The 9,662-nt window shown below is 38.1% G+C and overlaps 2 protein-coding genes across 2 annotated transcripts; both read right to left on the minus strand.

Annotated features, from left to right (window-relative positions):
* Nucleotides 1-1,561: 1,561 nt before the first annotated feature.
* LOC149224034 (guanosine deaminase-like) lies at nt 1,562-2,720 on the minus strand. The gene is made up of 3 exons (XM_089383464.1): nt 2,520-2,720; nt 2,187-2,246; nt 1,562-1,864 (listed from the first exon to the last, which is right to left on the minus strand). Exons 1-3 carry the CDS (start codon nt 2,533-2,535, stop codon nt 1,626-1,628), a joined length of 315 nt encoding a protein of 104 aa, XP_089239590.1. The 5' UTR covers nt 2,536-2,720; the 3' UTR covers nt 1,562-1,625.
* A 4,805-nt stretch (nt 2,721-7,525) lies between these two features.
* Nucleotides 7,526-9,335, minus strand: LOC149224035 (guanosine deaminase-like). The gene is made up of 3 exons (XM_089383465.1): nt 9,148-9,335; nt 8,814-8,873; nt 7,526-8,513 (listed from the first exon to the last, which is right to left on the minus strand). The coding sequence occupies exons 1-3, from the start codon at nt 9,161-9,163 to the stop codon at nt 8,275-8,277; spliced, it is 315 nt and encodes a 104-aa protein (XP_089239591.1). The 5' UTR covers nt 9,164-9,335; the 3' UTR covers nt 7,526-8,274.
* Nucleotides 9,336-9,662: the final 327 nt, after the last annotated feature.

Consider the following 9,662-nt stretch of genomic DNA (forward strand, 5'->3'; position numbering starts at 1 on the left):
GGGGAAAGCTCTGGTCCGTGACAACTGCTTTCTTTCACACAACTACCGAAGGGAGAAGAGAAGCAAACAAGACATCTAGAATAAGGCTGGAAAGAAGAACTCAGATCAGCTCTGTGTATTAAGACAACAGCAAAATCTTACCACCAAAACCTGCTAACAGAGCCTTCTGATATCTCAAATCCCGATAGCAGACTAAACATGGGTCCTCGTCCAGGAAGAACTGAGATCAGTTGTGTACTCAATGGAAATTGGTAAGGGCCCCAGGCCTGTTGGTTTCCCTATTGATTTCTACCAAAAACTGTGGCACATTATTAGTAGGGACCTTTTAGCAGTTGCTGACTAGACATGGGTCCTCGTCCAGGATGAACTGAGATCAGTTGTGTACTCAATGGAAATTGGTAAGGGCCCCAGGCCTGTTGGTTTCCCTATTGATTTCTACCAAAAACTGTGGCACATTATTAGTAGGGACCTTTTAGCAGCTGTTGAGGAATCTAGGGTTTCTGGAAAGATACTGAAGGATATCAATTCACCTTTTTCTACACACTCAAAAGTAGAAAGTAGAAATGGGGAAAGATTTTATTTAGGTTCATCCAAAAATAAAATAACAAAGGGGATTCAAGCAAGAACCCTCCATACAAAACAAGGGGATTCAAGCAAGAACCCTCCATACAAAACAAGGGGATTCAAGCAAGGACCCTCCATAGAAAACAGTACCAAGAAGAACAAATGTGTAAGGAAAACAATGAAGGTTTTGAATTCAGTTTCAAATTTTAGAATAGAGAAAACAAAATAACTTATGAGTTCACTTGACCTTCACTGCCAATTTTGGTTAAGTAATTCAGCGCCCAAAGATCATCCAATTGTACACAGTCTCTCGTATAATTGTTTACAACCTCTAAAGTTCTCCTAATTGGATAGTGGTACCGGTGTCTAAGAAGAGCGACACCCTTGCATTTCTCATGAAAATGATCAAGCTGTCCTAACACAGAGAAAAATTACAAAACAACCATCATGTGACTTGCTTAACAGACATGAAACTTACATCAGAGATTGATGGGTTTTCACATATCACTTTCACTGAAATAGAGAAGAGATGGTGAGAAAGACTTGATATTATGTATTATTTTTTTTCAATAAGTATGGTCAGCCTTCTTTTTCTTAGTTAATGTTCATGTGGATAACAATACTAAACTTCACTGTGGCTATCCTATTATGTATCCTTTTTTTACTTCATTTCATGTTATTTTAGATTGAACTTTGGCATTTTCTAAGAGTTGCCTTTGCACTCCCACATTGTACTCATATTAATTGTATCCTTCAGTCTCATTGACCTATGCAGAGACCTAATTCCCAAACGGGTTAACCATCACATACATTATCCAGCTGCGAACTCCGGCATGGCACATCACCAACAGAAACCCATTGGGCAATGTACAGCAATATTTTGTTGGCATCTAGTGTTATAACCATGGAGTAATTTTATGATCAAATATAGGTTTTTTTCCCATCTGAAAAATTAAAAAATGGCGAATGAAAATTCTTTCGTATTCAGATGAGTTGAATACCGGAGTCTCTGAAGCCATCAATGAGGGACTTAACCTTCCCGTGGTATTTCTGTTCCCTCTTCATGAAGACTGAGACTGCGGGGATGTCCTAGAAGAGGAGACGCTGCCCCAATATTTTTCCGAAACCTCTGCATGTGCAGTGGGATCCATGTTCTTGAGAACCATGTTGTGACAACTCGCAATAACCTCATCATTACGAACCACGATCGCACCAAAAGGCCCACCATGGCCACAATTAACTGCATTGTGTGCTTCTTCAACAGCCTTGGTCAAGAATTTCATATCTCTGTCTTGAACAGCTGAGCAACAACAACGAAAAACAGGAAATTCAGGAAGCAGATACGAGACTCATTTGAAGAGCTGCTAAAAACTTTGTCCACTTGAAAAGCTGCTAAATAATTTTCCCCATCCATGCCTCGTGGCTTTTTCTATTGTGGATTAGATTTCAAATCGCAGAATTCATCTTTGAAAAACAAAAGTTTGTCTAAAAATCCGTAAAAGAACATCACTCTGCAAATTATATGCAGATTTCTGCACCGATCTTCATGATCCCAAATAGAACAAATCCATTGAAAAATAGCATAAAATATTGTTATCAAGCATAACCTAGCAAAATCTGACCTTCATGATGACCTGTATATGCCGATGCTGCAGAAATGGTCCCATCCTTGGATTCTACAACTGCATCAGAAAACATGTGATAAATTGTCATAACAAGGTCCTCCTATTTCCTCATTTCTTGTATTGAAACACACTGTTTTCAGTTTAAAGAATGGGTATTTGCATATTATATGTGTTTGGGTTTGTAGGTGTATCTCGTCTAATAAGGCATTGATGGGTGTGTGCACACATGCCCATCAAATAAACAAGCTCGAAAACCAGAAACGAAAAATTATGTCGGAATAAATTAACTTTCAGCTAAATAAAAAGGCAAGAACCAGAATGCTTGCTTACCATTGGCTTCTTCCATATCAATGATCCAGGTGACCAAGAAATCAAATTGAACTATAGATTCCAGACAAAATAAAAATTGGGTCGCTAGATTATCAATGCAGGAAGCCCAAAAAGCTATACTGCAACAACGCTTTAGTCTTCCACATTTACCCAAATCTGCACACTCACAGACACCCAAAACAGTTTGATGCCCCCACAACTTGCACTCGCGTTCCTTATAGACGTATTAGCTGTCTTCTCTACCTACCCCAATTGGCAAAATTGCGTTCAGAAACACAGAGGATAATGCATAGTAAAAAATAGGATTGTAATGGGTCCACCGGATCCCAGTTTCAGATACGACCCACTGAAAATAAAATGGAAAAGCTCCTGAAAACAAGTGTCCCACTAATAAAACTTATATGAAATATGAGAATGGGATCAGAGAATCTTACCTCCCAAAATCAACAGAGGGACCTGAAACACGAATTGAATTGATGGTCTAATACGGACTGAGTCTATCATGTATAAAAATTTCGCGTGGAATTAAAGCGACTCGCAAGGAGGACAGTACAAGATGAGAAGAAGATTGGAACTTTTTTCCTTCTACGATATGTCTTGTCCTGTCCTCACCTCTCAGCTGCTCCTATATAGTGGGTATGGAACCCCAACGACCATCACCAACCAAGGGTGACCACCTCTTTTTCCCTTAGTAGTAAACAACGGGTGCGCCCAATTCCAATAGCAATTCCAAGGCCTGCACCGCTTTTGCTGCATGAAGCCCATGGAGATCTAACTTCCAAATGTCCTTATGTTTTTCATTTCTAATTTGAAGAATATCTGCCACTGCCTTAGCATTTAGTTTATCTGTAGCCAAATGTTCCTCTTTTGATTTTAGAGAAATATTCCTAGCAGTGCTGTGATCACCTCGCAAATAAGCTCTTTCAGCTTCCCTTGAATGTCGATTTGCAGCCCTGCTTGAAAACAAGCGATGATAATATATGTTCATGCCTTCCCAATTATCAGTAATGATCACCTTAAAAAAATTCAATGGACTTCATGGAAATAGGCTGGCAAAATATACTTGAGCATCCACAATGCTTCCTTTGGATGTTTCAAATTACATCATCTTCCTCCCATTCTGGCTCAGGGGGAGCAGTTGGCATGTGTCCTCTTGAAACTGTCACATGTAAATTTTCAAAACCCAAGGACTCAGGCAATAGAGGGCCACTTCCTTCAGAACTCTGATCAAGTAAATGGAACATATTGGTCATGTCATGTCAATACTTGGGCGTGAGAATTGCATCACCATTCCCCTGCTACAAGTTATTGGATTACACCCCCCCCCCCCAACTCAAACCGAGTAGAAAGGTTGAGTTAAGGATCAATTGCATTTAATGAATTTACCTAACCCTCGCTCTCAGTGTTAAAGGTACCATTCCTCAAATGGAAACTTACTAGTGGGTAAAATTTCAAACACTTCTCACTAATAGCTCACTAGCAAAACCCTTGGGTTCTCCACAATGAACTGCAATTGTTGTTATCAACCAATTATAGTTGTGGAAGTTGGAGAGGTACACATAAAGACTCAAGAATGTGATGAGGGGTTCACTGATCTAGAAGAGTTAGAGGAAACAGTTAAGAAAATCAATAGACCAATGGACAAAATGCATGGACAATAGATAGAGAAACTCAATCGGCTCAATGCACATAATAATCAAGAAGATGAACAAATCCCAAAAGTGGAGGCAAAAGACTGCACAATTGAGGACTCTATTCTGGTGTTACACCAGCTGATCAAATCATTGGGAGAGCAAGTGATGGAAATCAACATGGTTAGAGAGAATCCATCTTAGACTATGGAAGTCCAAGCGCTGGTGGCATGAAGAGGCAACCCTCTGACAAAACATGCTTGACATCCCAATGATGAGGCTAGTAGCCAATAGTTCTTCAAAATTTTAAAATCTTCCCCTTGTTGTTCTGTTAGAAGTCGAGTTTCAGTTTATATACAAGCACTCATATAGGTATGGTGGTTGGAATACAGTAGGTTATTATTCTCTTTTTTAAATTCTTGGAGAGGGGCCATATTAAGAAATTGCCATATCAGATGCAAAGCCCCTCCATTTCAGAACCGAAGGCCTTACAGGTATAGTTGAGGTCTTGTGTCTTAGATTTTTTTTCGATACAGCTCCCTATTTCTGTAACCCCACACAAACACACAAACATGGAACAATGCACCAAATGTGTGGAGAAATTATAAAGAAAATCAATTGGCTTAATGCACATAATAATCAGCAAGCTGACTGAATCCCAGAAGTGGAGACCAAAGTTTGATGAATGAGGACTTTATGGACCTGTTACGTCAGCTGATCATATCATTTGACAGAGTAAGTGAGAGAAATCAAGGAAGTCAGAGATAATCTTGCACCAGGGAAAGGCAGGCATTGGTGGCATGAAGAGGCAACCCTCGAAAAAAGCATGCTGCCATCCCAATGGTGAGGCTAGTAGCCAATAATTCTTCAAAATTTTGTAATCTTGCATTTGTTGTTTGTAAGAAGCTAGAGGTTCAGTTTGTACACAAGTTCTCTTATAGATACGGTTGTTGGAATACACTAGGTTATAAGTCTCTTTTTGTAAATTTTTAGAGGGGGCTGCATCAAGAAACTGCCATATCAGAATTAAAGTTTCTCCATTTCATAATCTAATGCCTTACAGGTATAGTCAAGGCCTTATGTCTTAATTTTTTTTGTCAATACAACTCCCTACTTCTATAAACACACGCATGTTTCTCATGTAGTATTGGTTGTATCCTCATATCGGTTCACTCGAAAATTCAAGGGTTGCAATTGCAATCCCAAGAACCATTGTATACCAGTCATGTGATGTATACTCTAATTAGGGTTGTGCCCTGATGTTTATGATGTAGTGCATATTCTGAATGCATAGATACTTTATTTAGGTTTGTATGTAGTATTGGTTGTATCCTCATATCGGTTCACTTGAAAATTCAAGGGTTGCAATTGCAATCCCAAGAACCATTGTATACCAGTCATGTGATTTATACTCTAATTAGGGTTGTGCCCTGATGTTTATGATGTAGTGCATATTCTGAATGCATAGATACTTTATTTAGGTTTGTATGGTTATTTTCCCTACCCTACGTGAGCTATGTATACTATCGGAAGGTTAGTTGTTGGAGTAACTCTTACTTGTGATCGGAGAAATGAAGTTAGTTAGAGATGAACCATAGGGATAAACAGTTATGTGGTTGTTTAAAATGGAATAACGAGTTTGACATAACTGTTACCATCGCCCATAGTTATATAAGAGGTGAGTTGTACACTAAATGTAATATGGGGATGCTATAATCTAATGAATTTCCGGTTCGGGGGTTATGCTTCCCTGTGTTTCTTGCTTCTTATTCTTCCTGTCTATTTATATGTGTGTTTGTTTCAGTCTATTAAAGCCAACATTAGTGACTGTAGGGTCGAACAAGTGAGTGCATATAAATTAAGCAAACTCTTTCAAAACAGATTCAAGGCCTTCAGCCTATTTAAACAATGATGTATGTTTAAAGTTTCACCTGATTGTAAGTATATGTCTTTTTTTGATGCAATAATGATCAGCTTGTCTGGCAATATAATTGTCCATAACTTTTTCATCAAAATTTGAATATTGTATATATCTTTTGGTTTTCTGAATTTTCTGAACTTTTGCACTTGAAAAAGAACATGCCTTTTAAGGAAGAGTTCTGGCTGGGATTTATTCAGTATTTGTTGCTTGGGGATGAAACTGATAGATGCTATAACAATGCAGGGAGGTGACAGAAAAATTGAAGCTGCATTGTCAAACTCGGGACATGCAGTGACTCTCGTACAAAAAATTCTATGGGCTGATTATCATGAAATTATCCTCAAATTGATTATTCCATTTACACATTGTTTTCAAGCATGGCCTAGTGGAATGCTGCAGTTAAATGTTGCACAAAACAGACTTTCTCCATAAGATTAAGATGGGAAAATAAAAACATTCAGAGATTTTGGGGTTTCCATCAAAACATACATATCTTTTGTGAAATAGGATAAATATTTAGCTGCAATAGAAGAGTTATTTTGCTAAGTGTGACTATAAAGGCTTATTCTCATTGCTGAAAACCCATTATGCATAATAGTTGTAGGAGGGCTTGAACATGTGGTGAAACACCAAAGACAATTAAATTGTCTACTGCAAGTCTCAAGTTCCATTCTCAAGCCATGCTGCCATCAGTATTTGGTTTGCTGGACTATATCGACATAATAAGAAATATAGCACCAAGTATTGTAATTATGCCATGCTGCCATTAGTGTTTGGTTTGCTGGACTATGGCGACATAATAAGAAATATAGCTCCAAGTATTGTAATTACACCAATCTTTATTCCAGTGATTAACAGAATTAACTTCAGAGAATATAAGAAATTAATCAGGAAATTTATATTGAATGACTTCTTCCATGGTCAAAGTCTCGAGCATGAAGGCTCTGTATTTCCATTCTGTTTGAATTGGCCTTCGTGGTATATAAGCAACTTATGTGGGCTTATATGGCAGAAGCCCAAGAGGAGAAACAAGATAGCACTTTTGGTTTCTCCGATTCCACGGCCCACAGCAAATCACAGCAATTATAGGAAGGCCTTAAGCCTTGAAGGTTTTGACCATTATGTTACGATCGAAACTTGTATTTGGCAGAACATTCTGGTGTGTATAGGATATGCAATACATCCCGTGCACACCAAAACAAAAACAGCCATTTGATGATTTCCCAATACAACAGTTTATACAACAGCTATGAAACAGCCCGGTACTTAATTCAGACTTTCCAAATCAAACCAAACATTATTCGTTTATGTGAACTACGTATTTGCTCGCACATCTACATCAGCTAGCAACATTTGTAATAGTAGCATTTGTAAAGATAACATTTTCTATGGAATTAATTGTAACTAGTTTTGCATGAACTACTCTAATCAACCACCGTGTCATAAGTAAATCATTGATTTTCTGCATTTCTATTTTGAAAATAAAATGATATCACATGAACAAATGTACTTACAACAATAAATTTAAAACTGACTTTGTTTAAATAAAATTCTAGTCAAATAATCCTTTGTTTATATACGATTCTGGTCCAACAATCGTTTCCTCTCATTTAAACAGAAAATGGATCCCTACTTGATTAATATTTTGCGTTGAACCAAAGAACTTTCTATGAAATTGGCCAATGGGAAAAATATTTTGCATTAAACCAAATAACTTACCATGAAATAGACAAACGGAAACAGAGAAGATATCGGAAGAGCTTGAACACAAAACAAAATGACACAAATGTCAATGTCATGTCCAATTTAGCCTGTACTCGTTAAAATAATTTCTTTCTTTCATTTACTCATATCATACTCACACTGAACGAAAAGTCAGCATTAATTCACTCCAGGGAAGCAAAGGCTTGTTCAAGCTCATAATTAACAGCCACTAAAACATCCTCTATCAGGCTCTCATCAGCCCAACCATACAAGGCCTTCAGTTTCTCTACTGCAACCTTTTTCTGATTTGCATCATCTGTCACGCCCTGCAGCATAACAGTGCTAGCCAGGGTTGTATTAGGATAAGGATCAATAAATTTCTCTGGCCTAACAGCAACTTTTTCTATTAATTGAGAAAATCCTTTCCAGGGTTTGCCTCTAGAATCTCTCAAGCCATCAATGAGGGACTTAACCTTCCCGTGGTATTTCTCTTCCCTCTTCATGAAGACTGAGACTGCGGGGATGTTCTAGAAGAGGAGACGCTGCCCCAATATTTTTCCGAAACCTCTGCATGTGCAGTGGGATCCATGTTCTTGAGAACCATGTTGTGACAACTCGCATTAACCTCATCATTACGAACCACGATCGCACCAAAAGGCCCACCATGGCCACAATTAACTGCATTGTGTGCTTCTTCAACAGCCTTGGTCAAGAATTTCATATCTCTGTCTTGAACAGCTGAGCAACAACAACGAAAAACAGGAAATTCAGGAAGCAGATACGAGACTCATTTGAGGAGCTGCTAAAAAATTTGTCCACTTGAAAAGCTGCTAAATAATTTTCCCCATCCATGCCTCGTGGCTTTTTCTATTGTGGATTAGATTTCTAATCGCAGAATTCATCTTTGAAAAACAAAAGTTTGTCTAAAAATCCATAAAAGAACATCACTCTGCAAATTATATGCAGATTTCTATTGAACAAATCCATTGAAAAGTAGCATAAAATATTGTTATCAAGCATAACCTAGCAAAATCTGACCTTCATGATGACCTGTATATGCCGATGCTGCAGAAATGGTCCCATCCTTGGATTCTACAACTGCATCAGAAAACATGTGATAAATTATCATAACAAGGTTCTCCTATTTCCTCATTTCTTGTATTGAAACATACTGTTTTCAGTTTAAAGAATGGGTATTTGCATATTATATGTGTTTCGGATTTGTACGTATATCTCGTCTAATAAGGCACTGATGGGTGTGTGCACACATGCCCATCACATAAAGAAGCTCGAAAACCAGAAACGAAAAATTATGTCGGAATAAATTAACTATCAGCTAAATAGAAAGGCAAGAACCAGAATGCTTGCTTACCATTGCCTTCTTCCATATCAATGATCCAGGTGACCAAGAAATCAAATTGAACTATAGATTCAAGACAAAATAAAAACTGGGTCGCTAGATTATCAATGCAGGAAGCCCAAAAAGCTATACTACAACAACGCTTTAGTCTTCCACATTTACCCAAATCTGCACACTCACAGACACCCAAAACAGTTTGATGCCCCCACAACTTGCACTCGCATTCCTTATAGACGTATTAGTCGTCTTCTCTACCTACCCCAATTGGCAAAATAGCGTTCAGAAACACAGAGGACTTCTCTACCTACCCCAATTGGCAAAATAGCGTTCAGAAACACAGAGTAGCATAGTAAAAAATAGGATTGTAAATGGGTCCACCGGATCCCAGATTTAGATACGACCCACTGAAAATAAAATGGAAAAGCTCCTGAAAACAAGTGTCCCATCCTATCTAACACCCGCATCCGGGGAAAGTAGATGGTTTTTAAAGGAGTTTTTAAACTTAATTTAGTGCATTTGTTTAATGG

This window comes from Pinus tabuliformis, chromosome Q, assembly GCF_031772625.1.
Source record: "Pinus tabuliformis cultivar Carrire ecotype Pingquan chromosome Q, CPIR1, whole genome shotgun sequence".
Taxonomy (NCBI): domain Eukaryota; kingdom Viridiplantae; phylum Streptophyta; class Pinopsida; order Pinales; family Pinaceae; genus Pinus; species Pinus tabuliformis.